At 40.7% G+C, this 22,290-nt stretch overlaps 1 protein-coding gene across 1 annotated transcript in view; it reads right to left on the reverse strand.

Moving 5' to 3' along the window:
- Positions 1-22,290, reverse strand: part of FBXL17 (F-box and leucine rich repeat protein 17) — a 538,170-nt gene that overhangs the window by 364,238 nt on the left and 151,642 nt on the right. Inside the window, exon 5 of the mRNA XM_056139026.1 lies at positions 11,063-11,170. Within this exon, the coding sequence (XP_055995001.1) occupies positions 11,063-11,170 (108 nt within the window). The remainder of the gene's footprint in view (positions 1-11,062; positions 11,171-22,290) is intronic.

Here is a 22,290-nt window from a genome sequence, read left to right on the forward strand (position 1 = left end):
GGTCCAACCCTTTTGGAAAACAGTATGGACGATTCTCAAAAAATTAGAATTTGATCTCCCATTAGACCCAGCTATAGCACTCCTGGGAATATATCCCAGAGAGGCAAAAAGGTATAGTCGAAGTGACATCTGCAATTGTTTGTTCATTGCAGCACTCTTTACAATAGCCAGAATCTGGAAAAAACCTGAGTGCCCGAGAACAGATGACTGGTCAAAGAAACTTTGGTACATTTACACAATGGAGTACTATGTAGCCATTAGAAAAGATGAAGTTATGAAATTTACATACAAGTGGTACTACATGGAAAGTATCATGTTAAGCAAAATGAGTCAGAAAGAGCGGGATAGACACAGAAAGATTGCATTCATCTGGGTAACATAAAGCAACAGGAATGGCTGAGATTAGTACCAGGAATTTTGCTCCATGACTTGAAGGCCAGCCACATGTGCTAGGTGAAAAGGAAGCTCAGATAGAGAAGAGAGCACCAAATAAAGGGTGTTGTGAAACCCCTTCCAGGGTGGGAGAGATATGCTGAAAGTGGTCTGTGGACCAAACATGATAGCCACTCAATGCCTCTCTTGCAGAGCACAGTACCCAAAAGAAGAGAGAGAGAACAGGGGGGAATGCCCTGCTACAGCGGCAGGGTGGGACGGGGGGGGGGGGGGATGGGGGGAGGGATGCTGGGACCCGTGGTGGGGGAGGATGGGCACTGGTGGAGGGATGGGTACTTGATCATTGTATAACTGAAACCCAAGCACAAAAATTTATAAGTCTATAACTGTACCTCATGGTGTTTCACTAATAAAAAAAATAAATAAAATATATATAAATAAAAATAGAGAAAAATAAAAAAGAAGTAAAAAAGTGAGGTTTCTATATTTATTATAAAGCCCAAAAATATGGGAGAGAAGGAGAATGATAAAGACTGAATTTCCAAATTAACCAATTCTTTCCTTGCTATTGCCATTCTGTTACATTTAGAGAATGTGAAACCTCTGGTATTTTATTTCTCAGTTCTAAAATTTGTTTCCTGGAGAAAATTGATGTGTGTATTGGATCACTGGATGTAGTTCTTTTTTATTTATTTATCTTTGGGTCATACCTGGCAGTGCTCAGGGCTTACTCCAGGCTCTGTGCTGAGGAATCAGTACTGGCGGGGCCTAGGGGACCATATGTGGTACCAGGGAATAAACCCTAATGGATGTAGTCTTAATAGTTGTCTGAGATAATTTTGCTCATTTCAACAAAACTGGCTGATCTTACTGATTGTTTTTAAGAGTAGGCCATGGTGTCCTAATTCTTTTGTTGAATAAGTCTGACTATATATAGGTAGTTTTTGTCCTCAGCCTCTGGGTTCTTTGTTAGTTCTCTAAAATTCTTGGTTTTTCTTTATTTTCTTATTTTAACTAAATTAGACTGACTGTGAGAAGTCTCTGTCTTGGGTAGAAGCTCCAATCTCTGCTTAGTTCTTTTATTCCCTCACTGGACTATTTCACCCTGAACTCTATCTATGTAATTTAGAGATCAATATGATAACCTGGATAGTTTATAAGCATAACCGGTTATAAGCTACGACCACTGTCTCCAAGTTCTTACTTAAGCACTACCCTAAAATGATCACATTCACTGTTTCACACTGACTTTCAAAGGCCAGGAATGTGTCAAGGTTCCTGCTGGAGTTTTAGCCTCTATTCCTCAAAGTGACCTGCCCCTTTATTGCTGAGTATATCCTGTCCTAAGACCAGAAACTTAAAAACCATTTTAAAGCTACAATTTTTCTCTTCTAAGTCTTCAAATCTTTCTCCAAATCTGCCTGCATGTCTTGTTTCGCATAAATGTTTTCCCAGGTTCTGGTCGTTCGGTCAGAGTATTAATGCTACAGAAATCACTTCAACATGGAAGTGTTCTATCTCACTTTAAAAACATGTTCCTCAATAAGCCCCCACGAATAGCTAAAGCAATTCTTGGGAAAAAGAAAATGGGAGGAATCAACCTCCCGAACTTCAAACTGTACTACAAAGCAGTAATAATTAAAACAGCATGGTACTGGAACAAAGGCAGAACTGCAGACCAATGGAACAGGGTTGAATACACTGACATCTCTCCTCAATCATATGCTCATCTAATCTTTGATAAAGGTGCAAGTAATGTGAAGTGGAGTAAGGAAAGCCTCTTTAATAAATTGTGTTGGCATCACTGGACGGCTACATGCAAAAAAATAGGCTCAGAACTCTGCCTAACACCATGTACAAAAGTAAGATCAAAATGGATTAAAGACCTCAACATCAGACCAGAAACCATAAGGTACATTGAAGATAAAGTTGGCAAAACCCTCCATGACATTGAAGCTAATGGTATCTTCAAAGATGCCACGCCACTGGCCGAGCAAGTGAAAACAGAGATAGATAAATGGGACTATCTTAAACTAAGAAGCTTCTGCACCTCCAAAGAAACAGTGACCAAAATACAAAGACAGTCTACAGAATGGGAAAGGATATTCACCGAATACACATCTGACAAGGGGTTGATATCCAGGATATACAAAATACTGGTTAAACTCCACAAGAAGAAAACATCCAACCCCATCAAAAAATGGGGCAATGAAATGAACAGAAACTTTCTCAAAGAAGAAATCCGAATGGCAAAAAAGCACATGAGAAAATGCTCTACATCATTAATCATCAGGGAGATGCAGATCAAAACCACAATGAGATACCATCTCACACCTCAGAGACTGGCCCACATTCAAAAGAACAAAAGCAACCGATGCTGGCGTGGATGTGGCGAGAAAGGGACACTCCTTCACTGTTGGTGGGAATGTCCACTGGTTCAGCCCTTCTGGAAAACAGTATGGACGATTCTCAAAAAATTAGAAATTGAGCTCCCATTTGACCCAGCAATACCACTCCTGGGAATATATCCCAGAGAGGCAAAAATGTATAGTCGAAGCGACATCTGCACTTGTTTGTTCATTGCAGCACTCTTTACAATAGCCAGAAACTGGAAGAAACCTGAATGCCCAAGAACAGATGACTGGTTAAAGAAACTTTGGTACATCTACACAATGGAGTACTATGTAGCTCTTAGAAAAGATGAAGTCATGAAATTTACATACAAGTGGTACAATATGGAAAGTATCATGCTAAGCGAAATGAGTCAGAAAGAGAGGGATAGACATAGAAAGATTGCATTCATCTGGGGGATATAAAGTAACAAAGTATGAGATTAATACCCAAGAATAGCTGAGATCAGCACCAGGAGGATTACTCCATAACTTAGAGGCCAGCCGGGTATCCTAGAGGAAAGGGCTGTTCAGATAGAGAAGTGAGCACCAAATAAAGGATGTTTGGAGGATCCTCCCAGGAGGGGAGATGCATGTAGAAAGTAGACTATGGACTGAACATGTTTGCCACTCAATGCCTCTTTTGCAGACCACAACACCCAAAAGGAGAGAGAGAACACAGGGGATTGCCCTGCCACAGAGACAGGGGGGTTGGGGGGATGGGGGTGGGAGGGATATTATCCATGGTGGTGGAAAATGGGCACTGGTGGAGGGATGGGTATCTGATCATTGTATAATTGAAACCAAAGCACAAAAAATTGTAAATCTACAACTATAAAAAAAACAAAATAAAATAAAGGGAAAAAAAAAAAAACATGTTCCTAATAACTGTGTAAGAAAGCAGGACGCAGTTCTCTCCAACTGCACCACCTCATTTCATTAGCCATCTGCTCACAACTCACTACCCACAACAGCCTTCCAAAAAGATCTCCTTTTAGGATCAATTTACCTGCAAATTTTGCTTAGTGTTCCCCTAAGTCTTTATTTGGATAGCTGTTCATGTGCATTAAATTATAACTTGATATGTAGCACTATGGTACTGTCCTCCAGCTGTTCATCGATTTGCTCGAGCGGTACCAGTAACGTCTCACAACAAACTGTGAGACTTGTGGTTACTGTTTTTGGCATATCAAATATAGGTAGCTTGCCAGGCTTTGCTGTGTGGGCAAGATACTCTCGGTAACTTGCTGGGCTCTCCAAGAGAAGCAGAGGAATCGAACCCGGGTTGGCTGCGTACAAGGCAAACGCCCTACCCACTGTGAAATTGCTCCAGCCAACATTGATATGTAAAATAAATAAATAAAACCACAGAACTATTTCAATTAAAATATAAAGTGAACACAAAAACCTAAAAAGAGCTAAAACTTTCTATTTTATGACAAGTACTTTTATCCTTTAATTCCTTTTCAACAGATTTTGGCTCTATACCAAACTTCTCCATAACCCTAGACATCCATAGATGCCATTAACATCATGTTAGGAAATAGGAAACCGAGGAAAGGAAATATGGTGATTTGCCTAAAGTCAATCAAAAGCTCTAATAACAGCAAGTAAAGGTTTTGCTAAAATGCCCAGGCGGAAATCTATCAATGGGTGTCACCAAGGCCATGTATTCAATTTTGAGCTGTCCATACTCTGATATTGATCAACTCATAACTACTGAAAAGCTAAAAGCAATCAAATACACAGTCACCCCACAAATATCCCTCCCCAAACACTAACTGCATCCTATTCAATAGGAAATAGTTCAAAACTAGATAAACTTAAAAGCAAATATTTTCCACACCTCAAATTGGTAGTCTGTCAATTCAAATTCAGTAAGCTACCCATAATTAATTAGAAACAAATGAAATTATAATCTATGGCCAAACAACAATAGTACCCCTATAGAAGAAAATTACTGTTGTCTTCCTTTGAATAAGGTATTCTAATTGATTAGCTATTTGGAAATTTGAAAGGTAAGAAAGTTCATCTTTCATTTCTGGTCTCTGAATAAACAAGAAAAGGAAGATGAAAATTGAGTTAGTTGCATGAATGAACATTCTTTAGGTTACTTATGTTAAATTGACTGAAAAAAATCAATTTTGTTCTCCTTTAGAAAATATTTCATATTTTCAGCCATAAGCACTTTTAAAATAAGTTTTTTTAAGCAAGTTATTTAAAAGTGATCATGGTCCCAGAAAATATGAGAATTTTGGGCATTTTGTTTCTGGGTTCCCTTCCTAAAAGACTTTGAGCTGGAAAGAGAGTAGAGGGATTAAGGCACAAGCCTCACATGTAGCCAACGCAAGTTCAATCCCTGGTACCACATATAGTTCTCCATCTCTTGCCAGGAGAGTATGAAGCACAGAGCCAAGAGTAAGTCCTGAGCAATGTTTGAATGTTGGTCAACCCTCTCACCCAGAAATAATCCCTGTTTTAAAACAAAATTAGATGAACACCTCAATCAAACCTAACCCTAACATGTAACAGGAATTCAAATCAGGTTACACACAAGATAATTAAAGCAACAATTGTCAAGTAACATTGGTAATTATAAAGAAATTATAAAGAATTTGTAATATTGCTAGTTTAATTACATATACTTTAAAGTATATCAATAATCTAAAAAGGGAAAACATCTATATTCAGAAAATAGTAAATAATTTCACATGCTATATAACGTTAGGTAATGTAATGTGTATGAAATAGCACTTTCACATAATAAAATGACTTTTGTTCAAAAATTCTTCACCATCTTAAGAGTAATTTAAAATAATGTCTTGTTATTAAAATAAAAAGTTATTTTAAGTTGTTAAAATGAATTAATTTATATCAGAACAGCAGTCATACTGATCTGAGCGGACCTGATATTAATTCATATATATCTGAGGTATTATATTTCTGAACCTACAACAATTCTGAGGCTTGTTCTCCAACCTCAAGTAAAAATAAATCAGCACGTTGACATTTCCAATTCAGTAGGTCTATTTGTTCAACTGAGTTAACATATAGTAATCATAATCTTCCTTGTTATACATTCTTTAGAAGTATGATTTTCTTGTGTTAATATTTTTAACTTTTTGACATCCTAATGTTTTATTTTATGGAAATTTTCAAAAATAAGCAAAAGTAATGTGTCTAGTATACGAAACTCCCATGCCCTAAAACTCTGAGCCATTATCTAAATTTTGCCAATCTTATTGTCTCCTTTACCCACTTTTTTCTACCCACTTTTTTAATCCATTTTCTAATATTTTGAACCAAATCCCAAACATTGTACTATTTTCTCAGTAAATATTCAAATATGTATCTCTACTGATAATGTTTTTAAAATAAGCTTAGACCGAGAGCTTGAAGGCCTGGGAGCATATTTTGCATGTGGGAGGCCTGGATTTGCTCCCGACACCACACGTTACTGGCACCCCAGGGAGAGAGCACAGATCACAAAGCTGGGTCCACGTGTGACTGCCCACCATTCTCCAAAAATACAGAATATTTGGTTGATTGCCTAATATTTGTTTAATATTAATATCTATCTTAGTTTTTATGTTGGTTTGGGAAGAATAAATTGAATCCTTGTTACTTCTTTATAGTCAGGCAAAGAAGCACATCTTTGTTTTGGTTTCTAGATATTATTATACATTCTTAACTTTTTATATATTGGGATTGTTTTAATGCCTTGGAGTAATTTTTCCTTTTTGATGCTCAAAATATCCCAGTTTTGGCCTTTGTGATTCACATTAGGTTTATGGGTCATTCTGACACGTCCTAAATGATATTTAAGGACTAACCACTAAATATTAAGAATTACTTCTGACAACCAAATGAATCTCAGCACTGAACAGTTCTTGTCAGAAATGCCTCTGGACTTTGCATTAGGCCACTTTCTCTGGGTCACTCCAGATGGGAGCAGGTGCCATCCCTCCTCCTGTTCCCCGGGAATCCCGGCAGCCACCATCTTCCAGAACTCATTGGAAAACCCAGGTACGGGCCAGCAATAACAGCAAACACCAGCCCTCAGGGGATAGGGGAGGAGCTGGCCCTTCTCCTTTCCTGCCCATGAATGCCCCCCCCCCCCCCTTCAGCTACTTATTAAGCTCCTTGATGGCCATGACCCCAGAGACACACAAACAAATCTCGGAACCAAGCGGTTCTTGGCAGAGATCTCTCCAGACCCTAATTATTAAAAGTTTAGAATTCCAAGACTGCGTGGCCACAACATCATATGATATTCATACCCAGCAATACAAAACAAATTGTCTAGCCTTGCCTTTTCGGCAGGTCTGATGGTGGGGGAAAATTCCAAATAATAATGGTGGGACTGGTGTTGAAATGTTGAATGTAACCAAAGTAAGGAGAGAGTATGTGGAAATTATCTTCCATACAGGAAGGCAGGCAGGGGTAGAGGGGTAGGCTTGCGATTGGGGGAGGGGTTGACTGGGGTTCTTGGTGGTGGAAAATGTGCACTGGTGAAGGGAAGTCCTCGACATTGGTTCTTAGAAAACAACTAAAATACCCAGACATGCACCAAAAACAGTCGATAAACTTGACTTGATCTTCTCAACCATTGTTTTCTGTCTTACCTACTCCTGTACTCATATTCATAGAGTTTAACACCTAAAAACAAAGATTTCTTCTCCTAATACCAACTGAAGACAAAGGGTGTGAAGTCAGTAAATAATAAAAATATCTATGCGTCTAACTAAGGCTGAGAAATTCAAAGTAAAATTTAGCTCAAAGGACCGCAGTGACAGGATCATACTATTCTCCCAAATATTCCCTGTCTTCTGTCCTTCTGAGCTTTGGCTGAACACTCTTTCACCAAAGCCCAACCCAGACTGCATCATACTAAAGTCATGACATTTCTTAATTTCAGCAAGAATACTGTAAAATCCCTACTAGGCCAACAACTCCGAAATTCATTTATTCTTCTGGGAATAACAAACCCTAATGAGAGAGAACTAAATCCTGGAAAATGCACAGGAAACTAAGGCACAGTTTTTATTTCCAGGTACACAGATTTCTATGCCACCTGTCACATGGGACACTTAATAAAGTAATAACGTAGATATTTCTAAATCATATAACATTAAAGGTAAAGGTAAAGGCCCTCCCGTGATCGTCGACTTGCTCGAGTGGGCCCAGTAACGTCTCCATTGGAGACTTTGTTGTTACTGTGTTTGGCATATCGAATACGTCACGGGGAGCTTGCCAGGCTCTGCCTTGCGGGCGAGATACTCTCGGTAGCTTGCCGGGCTCTCCGAGAGGGGCGGAGGAATTGAACTCGGGTCGGCCATGTTGGCCGCTTGTAAGGCGAACCCCATACCCGCTGTGCTATCGCTCCAGCCATAGAACATTAAACATTAAACATAGAACATAGAACATTAAACATATTTAAATCAAAAGCGCTCAACAAACAGGCTCTCACATTTCCCATTTGTTTTCAAATTATCAGCATGATGCTAAAAAGAGTAGGATAACTTTCTAGAAGCACTTATATAAAATCTATGTAAATGACATTTGCTATAACCCTTAGTATGGAACACTGGCAAAACACAAACATTTTACGCAAAAAGTTTTTGTTTTGTTGAAACATAAGACCTGCCATTGTTCTTAAGAGATAAAGCAATTAACATACTTAGAAAACCTAGGCACGTTTAAAATGCCATCTTGACTTTCCCTGAATTTGGGAAGTGAAACGTTTTGCCATAGACCAATCCTCTCATCAAAGACTTTCCTGAGCAACAAAGATGATCTTCAAAACTTTGTGGATCAGCTATGATACGAGGCCAATAGACTCTGAGTGCTGACAGGCCAAACCAGCAATCTTGGCCTGTGATCTTAAGAACCTCCTCAGCAAAATTGAGCCTTCCAACATAGACATTTGCTGTAGCTGCTATTTTTTCACAGAGAATAATTCTGATCTTTTTAAGTACCAGTGTACCATAATTTTTGGCTATTTCAAAATGCTCAGGGAAGCACTTACTGATCTAATAAGTCTTGTTTTGTCCTTAATGAGTACAATTTCAAGTGATCGTAAAATCCCACATATGGTCATAACACTTGTCGTGCACAATCTGTTCCTCCAAAGGCATTTCTACTCTACCCCATAAAAGCATTAGATGTAACTAGAAAAACATCCTTATACCAAGATTTCAGGCCAAGGTTATAGAAAATGAATTTAAAAAAGGATGGCCACATATGGTCTTGGTTAGCCTGAAATTTTCTGATAGAGGAATAATTGAGAATAACGGGCTGATCCTCTCCACTAGCTTAGGCTGTGATCCTCAGATGATAATTAAAGCTAATCAGACATAAGAAAATCACAGGCTCTTTTTCAGATACACTACAGCAGTGATTCCATGTTTTCTCAAAGCTTGCTCTGACTTTCCGCAATTTTGATAGCATAGTATCAATTTTAATATTAGTAGGGAGTATTTACTTAGCATTCACTGTGATCTTAAAATTGAGGCAAATACTTTGCATATATCACTTAATTATATACTGAAAAATACTTGGCCCATCTAGCTACTAAGTGCAGAGCCAAGATCACAAGTAAGCTGACAGCAGAGCTCTAGCCCTCCCTGAGGCCTCTGGCCATAGTCCTGGGGAATTCACAAACATGTATTCTTTTCCTAGGAAAGACTGAAAAGTGTTACTTTCCACTAAACTATAAGCTTTAAGAGACCTGAAGGGACAAGGTGGAGAGACCTGGGATCATACCTGTTTTATTCAGCAGTGTGCTACGAACATAGCATGGTCCTAAGAAATGAAGCGGGTTAGAAGAAAACAAACCTCAGAGCTTAGACCGAAGAGGCAAGGCTCAAATCCACCCTCCTAAGCCGTGCATGGGGAGTTGCAAACTCAGATACTACACAGTTTAAAGCTTATGAGCCAGTTTTTCCATTAAAGGCAAGAAAGAAGTTGCTCCTACAAATTAATTGATACCTTGAAAAGTGGTGATGACACAGTGAGATATTACAAAAGAATCAACATTTTCATCTTTGCTAAAATTTTATGTATTTGACATGTAAGAAAACTCTTAGCTTAAAGGTTAATTTTTCAGAGACAATCACCTCTCCTCGCCTCACCTATGCTTAACTAAATGCACTGCACAGGGCATCTTCACTTCATAATCAAGAAATACTGTTAATTGCCTTGAATGCAGCTGACCCCCATTTGATCCACAGGACCATGTGCTTGCCTGGCCACCACCAAGACTATCAGGGGTGGCCCCTAAGCAGAGGTGAGAGTAGCCACCAAGCACTGCTGGATATGGCCCGAACTCCCTCCACCCACCAAAAGTAAAATGTTCAAAGAAACTAGTGTTACATGAGCAGTTAAAACATCAATCGAGAGTTTCAAGATCGTGGAATGGGTAATGACCTTATCCTGCACGCAGCTGACCCGGATTTAATCCCCAAGACTTCATATGGTCCCCTGAGCATTTCCAGTTGTGATCCCTGAACACAGAGCCAGGAGTAAGTCCTGAGCACAGCTGGGTGTGAGCCAAAATTCTTCTTTTAAAAAAGCCAATTAAAAAGATTTTTTAAATACAACGTATTAACTCGACGTTGAGCAATTCTTGTCCCGTGTATTTGTTTCGTTCATATCTTTCACGCCCATCAGCAAAGAAAAGGTATTTGCTAACAGCCTATTTCCCAAAGTGGGAGACATGGCCCCCAAGGGGCGCTAGGATGAGTGGGACAGACAGCAGCAGTGAGGATGCAACGGAGGGTGCCCCGCTGTTTGCTCCTTCAGCAGAGTAGATTGTCAAGGGATGATGATGGTTTTCTTGTTTGTTTTCCTGAAACAGAGACCGTGGGTCAAGTGTTTAGGAGGCTTTGACTTAGGTTTGCCGTGCCGTGGCTTAGGCGTGCCATGTCAGAAAGGTTTGGTTTTGGTTGCCTTAAACCAATCTCAATTTTTTTTTTTATCACAAGCTAATACACTTCAAGTATTTCCTCATTCACAGCATTGTGTGGGGAACCACGTCCAGTGCTCAGGGACCTTTCCTGGCTCTGTGTTTAGGAGTGACCCTGACAGAGCTCAGGGGACCATATGTGATGCTGGAATAGAATGAACGAGGGGTCAGCCAACCCCAGACAAGCTGCTTATCCCACCATGTCTTATCATCTCTTGGCCCCTCCCCCCTTCAGTGTGTTTAACGATGCAAGGGCATGATATGATGGGAACGGGGCTTACAAATGAGACGCAGACGCAGCGAGAGCACTTACCTTGGTTAGGTGGATGACGCCTTTGGAAGTAACTGAACAGCCCATGAAACCAACATACTGAAGCTCAGGACAATGGTCAGCAAATGCTTTCACTGACTGGTCTGTCACCTAGAGAAAGAGACAAGGAAAGCTCCATTCAGCTGGTGCTCTGGGGACAAGGGTTGGGCTCCTGAAAACCCCCTCCAGCCTCCCCATAATAGTTGTGTTGCCACTTTCACTGGGTTACATGAATCAATATGTTAAAATGCTGTAATATCTTCTGTCATTTACTGAAATAATTCTGCTTGACCCCTCATTCTCTTCCTTCTATAATGCCATCTTGTTTTACATCTCCAAAGAAAATGCCTCAAAGAAACCGTTGCAGTTACCTCCAGCTACCTCCATTCCCCCCCCACCCCCCTCTCAGCACCTCAGCGCACACAGAGTTGAAAGTATTTCACGGACTGTAAAATACAGCTCTTTACAGGGAAAGTACAGTTCTTAGTTTTTAGTATTTTCAAAGGAATCTACAACAAACCAATACCTACCTCCAGAACACATTCATCACCATCACAGAAATTATCGGTCACTTCCTGGTCCCACCCTGATATCACTCTGAATCTTCCTATCCTGGATACGTTTGTAACTGAAACTGCCTATTTTAGGGTTTTTTATAACTGGCTACTTTCATGGAATAGTCACTCTAGGTCCAGTTCTATTGAGCACACATTCCTACCTCTGCTTTTTCTTTTATTACCAAATAACTGAACCGCATCTCCCTACAACTCACATCTCAAAGTTCTAACTCTGGAGCGTCTCAGGGTGACACTATGTGGAAACAGGGCCATTTCAGTATAAGCAGGGAGTAGATTAGAACTGTACTGGAACCCTCAGGAAAAAACAGAAACTGACACCCAGATGCATAGACCGGGAAATGACTTGAGTATAACATTATACTGCCCAGGACAAGGAACTCCAGACTGTCTGTAAAATCAGAGAAATGCAGGGGCTGGGGGCTGGGGCAGAATCTCTGAGGTGACACAGGGCAAACAGGGCACTCGCAGCAGTGCTGGGATCTCAGACTGCCAGCCTCTGATGGGACCTGTGAGAGTCAGTGTGTGGTGTAAGCCATGAAGTAAGGGGTGTTTTGTTACAGCAACTTCAGCAAACTAGTGCACACATTTTTCTCCTCTGACTGCACTCTCATCAGACTTCCCACCTATCACAAAAGTCACCAGGACATCAAATTATCTGGAGGCTAAGGTTTTCTTCACTGCTCCACAAAGTTGCACTTTTAAAAGAAGGTCCAAATAATATTCTCTGTACTGAGCTTTCCTTTAAATTCACTTCACTCAGAACCAAAAAGAAATCAAATTAAACATCTTTGTTAGTTTCCAAACATGTTAGTTTCCAAACAGCAGTGGCTTACATCTCCCTTCGCATTTGCTTTAATACTAGCACTCAGTACTTCGTATCCTCCTCATTTATCCTGAAGAGATACTTGAAAATAAAGGTAGGTGGGGAGCACTGCTCGGAAACAATCACACGAACATTTTTATAAAGTAATAAAAACCAATGGTATCGCTGATACAGATCTGAACAAAGATTAATTCTGCCCTGGAAAGTATGCCTCAGCATATTAAGACTAAGAGTACCGGTGATAAATTAACAATGCACCTTCCTGACACTGGACTTTGAAAAACATTATGTTCACAAAGAATATTTAAGGCATTAACATTGCCTGCAGCTTTAATAAAACCCAATCTCCATTTTAAATAGGTGAGGGAGATAACAGAGGTTAAATACATGTGGTTAACTGGTTAAACACCCTGCTTAATCTCACTGGAGCATCAAGAATTTCCTCTATCTTTCAAGAGGGAAGAGGAACAGAAGGATTAAGGACTCAAGATCAGATTGAAGGAGGTTAGGGCCCTCAAGAGAAGAAAACGGGAATTAAAAACTTTCTTGGTGTGTCTTATCTTCCTCCTTTAGCTCAAGCAATCCAAATAAGTAAGCTCCAGAGGACCACTAGGCTTTCTGTTTTGTTTGGGGGAGGTGGGGGGAATCAGGGGTGCTCAAGGATCACGCTAGCAGGGTTTGAGGAGGGAACCGTACGGGTTCGGCAGCATGCAAAGCAAGCACCCTACCTGCTGCATGTACTATCACCCCAGCCCCCAAACAGCTCTACGTCTCTGTGGCACAAAAACAATCTTTACTAGGCTTGGGTGGGTTACAATAGACTAATAAAATAGGAGTCTAAAATTTGGGTGGGGACTGGCTCCATTTTCAAGGACAGGACATCAGTCATGATTGTGAGGCTCAAGGTCAAGAGACAAGAAAGGGGGGATTATAGGAGATGTGTGCTGGTGTCAGGTTCTCTAGACTCTGGAGTCCAATGACCTCATTTTCAATCCCAGGCATGTACTTCCTAGCTGAGATTTTTCATTTTTTTAATTGAATCACTGGCCGACCCAGTTTCAACTCCTCAGTCCCTCTTGGAGAGCCCAGCAAGCTACTGAGAGTATCTCACCCACACGGTATTCGATATGCCAAACACAGTAACAAGTGTCACAATGGAGACATTACTGGGCCCACTCGAGAAAATCAATGAACAACAGGAGGACAGTGACAGTGACAGTGACAGTGAATCACCATGAGATACACAGTTACAAAGTTGTTCATCATTGGGTTTCAGTCACACAATGTCCCAACACCCGTCCCTTCACCAGTGCACATTTCCCACCACCAATGTCCCTAGTTTCCCTCCCGCCACCCCCCACCCTCTGACCCACTCCCACAGCCTGCCTCTATGATTGTGAGATTTCTGAGTAGCTTCTGTCACCTCTAGAGATGACACTGGTTCTCTGATGAGAAGGAAGTCACAGGACAGACCTTTCAGTGTCAAACAAGAGAATAAAGAACACAAATGAAGTGCTGTGAAGTGCATGGCACACTGGAATTGTTCAGAATACTGCAGCTATTACTGCTCTTGCTCAAGTTCTCCACCTTCTGCTCTCATTCTTAGTCAGGAGTCATGTTAGGTATGTGCAAGAAAATAATCCCAAACAAGTCATTCCTGGTTCTTCCATGAAATGCTGATCATAATTTGGGGCCTTCAGGATGCAAATAAGGGAGACAGACAGAAGCTTACCTCCCACTCACTGGGTGTTTGTTGTTTGGTTTGGGGGTCATCCCTGGCAGTGCTTGGGATTTACTCCTGGCTCTGTGCTCAGGGTCACTCCTGGTAGGGATCAGGGGACCATGCAGGGATGAAATACAAACCACATTCACAGAGGGCGAGTGCCTTACCCACTGTACTATCTCTCCAACCCCACACTATGTTCTATGAAAAAGGTCCCATTTGATGTAGGTTCTCAATCTGAAGGTACATCAAGTTCCCTAAAGGGCTTTCCAGCTTAGTTTCTAGGGACAGGCTGTGATTCTGAAAGCCCTGCCAGGGATGAGCTGAAAGTCACCTTCTATTCAAGCTGGGTTCTCAGGAGCCAGCAAGACAGTGCCGATGACTGTGGCAACACAATTCTAGTTTGGTCACAGCACCATAGATGATCCCCGGAGCCCTGCCAGGAGGGATTTCTGAGCACAGAGCCAGGAGTAGCCCCTAGGCATGTTAGGTGTGACCCAGCAAACCCCTGGACCCCAGAAGAGAGTCAAAGGAGTCCTCACCCAGCAGTACTTCACCAGTATTGAAAGATCCTAATACTTAAAAACAACTAAGAGCTGATTTTAAAAGATCAGTCAAGAGCAACAAACAAAAATGCAAACTTTCAGACCCTGCCCAGACCCAAGGAATTTTCATCTGCATTGAATTATTTCATTTGTGGGGTTTTGGGTTTTTTTTGGGGGGGGAGTGGGGGGTGGAAGCCATCTCTTTAGCTCCTACAGTGAAGATTTTAAAGCACCTTTATTGGGTCATAATTTATATAGCATAAAATTCACCCATTTGAAGGGCATCATGTCACTGAGCTTTAGTAAGGTGATACAATAATGCAACCATCACAATCCAGTGTTAGGAGTCTGCCATCATCTGCCTGGAAGCAATCACAACCCCTACCTTTAGACAAAGACTGATCTGCTTTCTATCTCTCTGTTTCCTATATTTACCTAGGAAAGACAAGACTGAATACGAAATTGCAGATGTAGTTCTTCCTTCCATATTTTTTCTTCAGCACTATGTTTTCAAGGGTCATCATGCTATTATGTGAGCTGATTCGACTCCTAAGCAGAATTCCATTGCAAAATCATACTACTTTATGTTTGCTCACCAAATTAAAAACGTTCTTTCAAAACCTCACTATGATCATTTACAAAACATTCTTTGAAAGAACATCCATTTTCATCTTGCTTGGATCATATCTAAGAGTAACTTTTGAGATGCATAAATATGAGTTTTCCTATTTCCAATTTTTTAAAATAGATTACTTTTCTTCTTATTAGCTTGCAATGATAACAAATCCACTGTAAATTCTGGACACATTTTTTATTTGTATTTGCTTCACAGATATTTTCCTCCATTTCTGGACTGGTCTTGATTTTTTTTTTTTATCTCTTTGGGAAATGAGCCTGGGGAATCATACCTGGTAGTACTTAGGGTCATACACCCAGTGGGGCTCAAGGTACTAATGCAGTACAGGGATCAACCTGGGCCTCCTGCAAGCCACATTCCCCAGGCCAGTCAGCTATCTCCCTGGGTTCATCTTCCATTTCTTCATGATCTAACTTTAGATCCTGGGTGCTTTGGAACTTGATTTTAGTGAAGACCATGAAGTAAGGAAAATGATTTATTTATTTTTCATGAACTATTCATTGCCCTAGCATCACTGAAGACTTGGAAAGACTACATACTACCAAAAGATCTAAAGCTCCACCATGGAAAAGACTCTACTGGAACCTAACGTTTAACTCCAGGACTGTGGGAAAACCAGAGAAGTTTGAGAACAGTAAGAGTTTATGTGCAAATAAAAACAGCTGAGGATTTGGAGTGGGAGAAAACATTAGAAAATTATGGGGAAATGACATCAACTTGCAAAACAGATTTCAATCTTTAGGATGTGAGAGATGAAGAGGAAGATGAACTTCTGACTTAACGATGCCATCTCTTCACATGGCACAAGTAAAATAGCATCTCCCTAAGGCATCACTCTAAAAGCTAAGGTATATTTTTATATCTGTATGAGAAAGACGCGGGTGCATTTAGTGCTGCAACAAAGAAAAGCATCGGTAATAAAGAATGTCTGTTGTGCCTTAAGAGTCAAGAGGACCATGAAAAGCCTGAATAATATAAATATGCACAAAGATTCAGTGGTGCTTTTGTTTATAAATCTGAAGGAAGTTTTTTCTAGCTGCTAAACCTGAAGCAAATAAAAAGCAGCAGTGCAGAAGGCCAAAGGGAAAGGTAAGAACATGTAGGTTCTCATCAGCTCCTCAGAGCTGCACTCCATCAGAAATCTTCTGAGGGCAAACAGGCAAATAAAAAACAGAAATCTGGGACGCAAAGCAAAAGGAAGAGGATATTGGTTCTCATAAACATTCTGGAATTTCACTCACTCATAACTCTTAAGGAGGGTTTATTTTAAGATCAGAGTGGAACAATAGAAATTCCTCTTTGCAAGAGGTCGGATAAGAGGCTGAGAAAGTGTGATATAAATGACCAGTGTGATATAAATGACCAGTGTGATATAAATGACCATAAGTGACTAAATGTATACTGGCTAGAAGAAAAGGAGATTAAGGACCCTTGATTTTACTTGCAGAGTTACTATTTATAAATGCAAGTTTTTGATTCTGTAATTTCTGAATCTAGAAATTCAATTTGACCACATCATCTCACACTTGGTGGAGTCCAAGAGTCTCTAATAGTCAAAGAGGAGAAGAAAGGTATCAGAGACAATACAGACAGGCCAGCATTTGCCCAGCATGTGATCAACCCTGGATCAACCTCTAGATGCACGTGTGATTCCCTGGGCAGTCCCCAAAGTGATCTCTGAGCAAGGAGCTGATGGCGATCCAAGCACCACCAGGTACAGCCCCAAACCTCCAAACAATGACAACAATAAAAATCCAAGAGCTCACAAGAGTATCAAATAAGATCAGTATACTGAAAACGGCAGCATTTATTTACTAAGGCCATACAGTGTGTCACACTGCATGCTCTCTGCCTACCAACTGGGATGATCCTCCTTGTCATAAAGCCTCATCATAGGCCAAAAGAGTGGCTAACATAAATCAATTAATGTTTAACTTCCCAGAAATCAAACCACTACCTTATAGCAAAGTGGAGTACTAAACTTCAGTCTTAGATTCAGTCTCTCATAAAAACTAGGCTTTGACTAGTTTCATGCATCAGATCTTGCATTTGAATGAGATCTGCAGCCTCAGAGAAGCAGAGTAGCAAGGAAGGATCAACAGTTCTATCTGCCGAACTAAGCTTTCTACCCATCCGGGCAGGCCAGTACTCTGAGTCAATGGTGGGGTAAGTGAACACTGGAGGGTGTGAAGTTCAGACAGTTGTACATAGGAAACCCTATCACGATGCCTCAAATGAAATTTAAAACTGATTAAGAAACAGTTCTAGATGGCGATGAAATTATGAAGAGTAGCATCATCAATGATTTTTCATCTCCTTTGGATGGCCAGTCTATGGTACCAGAACAATTATAATATTGTGCATCTTAAGAACTCTCCCAAGAGAGAAATGTAGAGAAGGGTAGGTGTTGAAGAAGCTGGATTGACAGTCATAAATTATAAAACAAAAGAAGCGGAGCCTTGTAACCCAAGAATGTATAGAGGGAGGATTAAAATTAAAGAAAAAATAAAGAGAAAGGGAAGCTGGGGAGACACTTTCACATAAATTCTGGTAATACAAAGAGACAAAACTCACATTTATTTTTTTTTTAATTTTTGTTAGTGAAACACCATGAGGTACAGTTGTAGATATTCAAATTTTTGTGCTTGGGTTTCAATTGTACAATGATCAAACACCCATCCCTCCACCAGTGCCCATTTTCCACCACTACGGGTCCCAGTATCCCTCCCACCCCCCATGCCCCCATCCCCCCCTGCCTTTGTGGCAGGGTATTCCCTTTTGTTCTCTCTCTCCTTTGGGGTGTTGTGGTCTGCAAAAGAGGCCTTGAGTGGCAATCATGTTTGGTCTGTAGTCTACTTTCAGCATGCTCCTCCCATCCTGGGAGGATCCTCCCAACACGATTTATTTGGTGCTCCTTTCTCTATCTGAGCTCCCTTTTCCCCTGGAGTGTGTGGCTGGCGTCAAAGCCATGGAGTAAACCTCCTGATACTTATTTCGGCTATTCTTGGGTGTTAGTCTCCTATTTTGTTACTTTATGTCCCCCAGGTGAATGCAATCTTTTTATGTCTATCCCTCTCTTTCTGACTCATTTCGCTTAACATGATACTTTCCATGTAGTATCACTTGTATGTAAATTTGATGACAAAATTCACATTTGTTTTAAAGCTTAAAAGTTTCCTGAAACACTGCAGATAAGAGATAGGTTTCAGAATACGAGAGATTCAACCAAAAGGGTTTTGTAATCTATGTTGAAAAATCAACTTCTGGTAATGATTACTAGCATTTCTAGAGGAAGACAATTTATAGTATTAGTTCTAAAATGGTAAAGTAAATGTTTACCTTTCTGAAATTACTTTCTGTAAATTACCTTTTAAAAAATGCCTTTTACAGAATAATTGTAGAATTATTCTGTTTAAGCCTGCTAAATAATATAATAGTATACTTGCTCAGAACACTTCTAAAACTAACTTTTTTCCTATACTTAAATCAATACTTACTCGGAACCCAGAAATATATACGTTTAATAAGTTCCCTTAATGATTATTATTGAATCATCTCAGAAACAGCTCACAATTAAATCTTACAAGCAGACCCTCCAGCTACAAGTCCAAGACGACCGTGAAGTTATATCTTTGGTACAGAGCAAATCTCTCTCATAAAAACTAGGCATTTTCAGCAGTGTACCATTGGACATCTTCCTGCCACTCTTTACTCCAAGCTACTCTCCACCCATCAGGTAACATTGATACCTGTCCACTACTGAAAATTCCGTTACCAATCACCCTGGAACGCAAACTCTACTCCAACCTGTACGGCACTGCCTAAATGACTTTTCCCTTTCTGGTTCTAATTTCATCCCACCACCCTCTCTCCAAGTTCACACTGCAATGATCCCCATCTATCCCATTCACTACCTTAATTCTTGGCAGAGGACCTGGCACAGAACCGAAATTCCAAAAATAAAAATGAATGAGTGAATGAGGCATTGTCATAATCATGTGTGTGTGTGAGTGTTCATTTGGCTCAGTGTTGAAACAAAATCATTTTTTATAAAAAGAACTTTTTTCTATAGAGAGCAATTAAGTTGAGAACAAGTTTATTTGAAAGTACTGTGGAAGCCAACATGAAAACATGATTACAACAACCAACAGCAGACAAATCAGCTCAAGAACATGACATTCTTAACAACATTAAATCACTGTTCTCTTGGGCTGGGTTCTATTATACAGTTGCAGTATTATAGTTTATGGGATTTTTTAAAAAAATTTTATTAAATCACTCTGATTTACAGACTTATTTGTAGTTAATTTTAAACAGCCAATGCCCTAGCACAAGTCCCACCACCAGTGTCAAGTTCCCTCCACTACTGTCCCCAGGATCCCTTGCAATGCCCCCCACCAGCCATCTTGAGAGCACATTTTTAAATTTGGTTAAAACAAACTTAAAACACTTGTGTTCCCAGGGCTTTGCCTCTGTAGTTGGGATAGCTAGCTAGACCACCCCCCCCACCACACACACACACACACATTACTGATGCACCCAAAGCCCTTGGCACTTTCCCGTTACTCCCCATCCATGTCTTCTGACTTCCTCCGCTCAACTGTCCTGGTTTCCATCTCGTCCTTCTCTTCCCTGTACTTCCGGGTCAGTGGTGATCCAGATAGTCTCTATGAACACACTGCAATCCCTCACTCAGTTATTCTATATGCTGCATGCAACTGAGACAGTCCTGAGTTTGTCCTTTTGGCTTATTTCACTTCACATGATATTATCCAGCTCTATTCACATTGCAGGGAACTGCATGATTTCACCACTCCTTGCAGCTGCATAGTATTCCACCGTATACATATCACATCTTCATAATCCATAATCCATTCATTTATCACAGACACCTACATCTTAGCTGCTTAGCTGGAATGAACAATGGTGTGCATATGTGCTTTTGAATGTTTTCTGTGTTCTGGGGGTAGACCACCAGAATTGCTGGGTCAGATGGCAGTTCAATTTTTACTTTACTGAGAACATTCCATGCTGCTTTCCACAAGGGTTGAACAAGACAACATTCCCACCAGCTGTGGAGAGAGTTCCTTTTCACCACATCCCCACCAACGCAGACAGTTCCCAGTATTTTTTATATGTCCCATTCTCACTGGTGTAAGAAGATATCTCATTAATGACAAGAAATTTTAAACTTAAATGTTCTTTCTAGGTGGCACAAAGAGGCAATGGCTAAAATTAAGAAAAAGTACTTTACAAAGTTGGACTGGAGCATTAGCACAGCAGGTAGGGCATTTGCCTTGCATGTGAACAACCCGGGTTCGATTCCTCTGCCCCTCTTGAAGAGCCCAGCAAGCTACCAAGAGTATCCCGCCCGCATGGCAAAGCCTGGCAAGCTACCTGTGACGTATTCAACATGCCAAATACAGTAACAACAAGTCTCACAATGGAGACATTTCTAGGCCCACTTGAGCAAATCGAACAACAGGAGCTCAGTGCTATTTTACAAAGCTAAAGACATGATTTTCAACTAAAGCAACTGCAAAATTTTGCTTCCATAGTTAATAAAAATTGGAAATTTGCGACATAACAACTTCATCTCACTTCGGACACATGGACCAATTTACAGTCTTCTTACTGGGGCTGGAGATATAGTACAGCAGTAAGGGAACTGCCTTGCAAACAACCAACCAGGACTCAAGCCCTGGCATCCCATATGCCTCCTCACCACCTTCCAACCCCGCCAAACACTTATAGGAGTGCTCACTGAGTACAGAGTCAGAAGTAACTCTGAGCACTGCCAGGAATGGCCCCCAAAACTAAACGAAAAAAAGAATACAGTGGGTAGGGCACTTGCCTTACGTGTAGCCAACCTGGGTTCATTCCCCGACATCCTGTTTGTATGGTCCCTTGAGAAAACAAGGGGTAATTCCTAGTAACCCCTGAGCACCACCAGGTGTGGCACCAACTACCCCAAAACCAGCTAAACAAAAGTACAGTGGGTAGTGCCTGCTCTTGTGGACCAAGAACATGCTAAACAACAAAAGAACATGAATCAAGGACACAGGTTGTCTACTTCCCAGTTTTCCAGGAGGAACATCATTCTTTGATTATTTTCTCCACAGTGTGCAGTCAGAGTTGTGACAATGCCTTCATCTTCCAAATGCAAAAGCTTCATGATGCAATATACATAGGTAGCTCCTAAATGAGCTTTAGATCAAAAAAGCAAAATATTTCCATGTGTTTCAATTCTAAAAAGTTCAGCCAAAGAGCCATATGGATTCTAGGCAAGGGGTAGTACCACAGCAATATCCTGCCACCATGCAGGAGACAATAATCAGCTGAATGCATCCCTGACTTTGCAAAGCATTAGAGAAATGACCCAAATAGTGAAGGCTACCCCAGTCCACTAAATCATCAATAGCCTAGAAAACAACAACAAAAAAGGAACATTTACAGAGTGTCCACGGGCTTCTATCATTCGGCCTTCCCAGTCTCTAAAGTCCTTCAACACCAGAGCTATCTCAGTAGCTGGCATATGCGCAACCTCAAGTTCTACTAAGTAATAATGCAGCATGAAGATAAAGGCAGATCCTGCCCATCAAGCCACGATTACAGGTGAAATAACTCATAGAAGTCACAGCAAGACCCTGGGAACATTTCGATTTGTACTTCAGACCCCAGTTGAGTAGTTCAGCCTTCAAACGAGACTGGAAACCAAGGGGAAATAGGTCACTGAATTATGGAGGCTGAAAGCTGGACAGAATAGATATGACTTGATATTGAGAAAATCCATTTTATTGGTTATATAAGGAATGTAAGACTTAAGGACTAGGCATCCCTAGAATTACAATAGACAGCAGGCCCAGGACTGATGGAGCCATTCATTTAAGGATCTAAAGGAAGGAAGATAATGGGAAAACTGCAC

Source organism: Sorex fumeus, unplaced genomic scaffold (assembly GCF_029834395.1).
Source record: "Sorex fumeus unplaced genomic scaffold, SorFum_2.1 ptg000131l, whole genome shotgun sequence".
NCBI lineage: Eukaryota > Metazoa > Chordata > Mammalia > Eulipotyphla > Soricidae > Sorex > Sorex fumeus.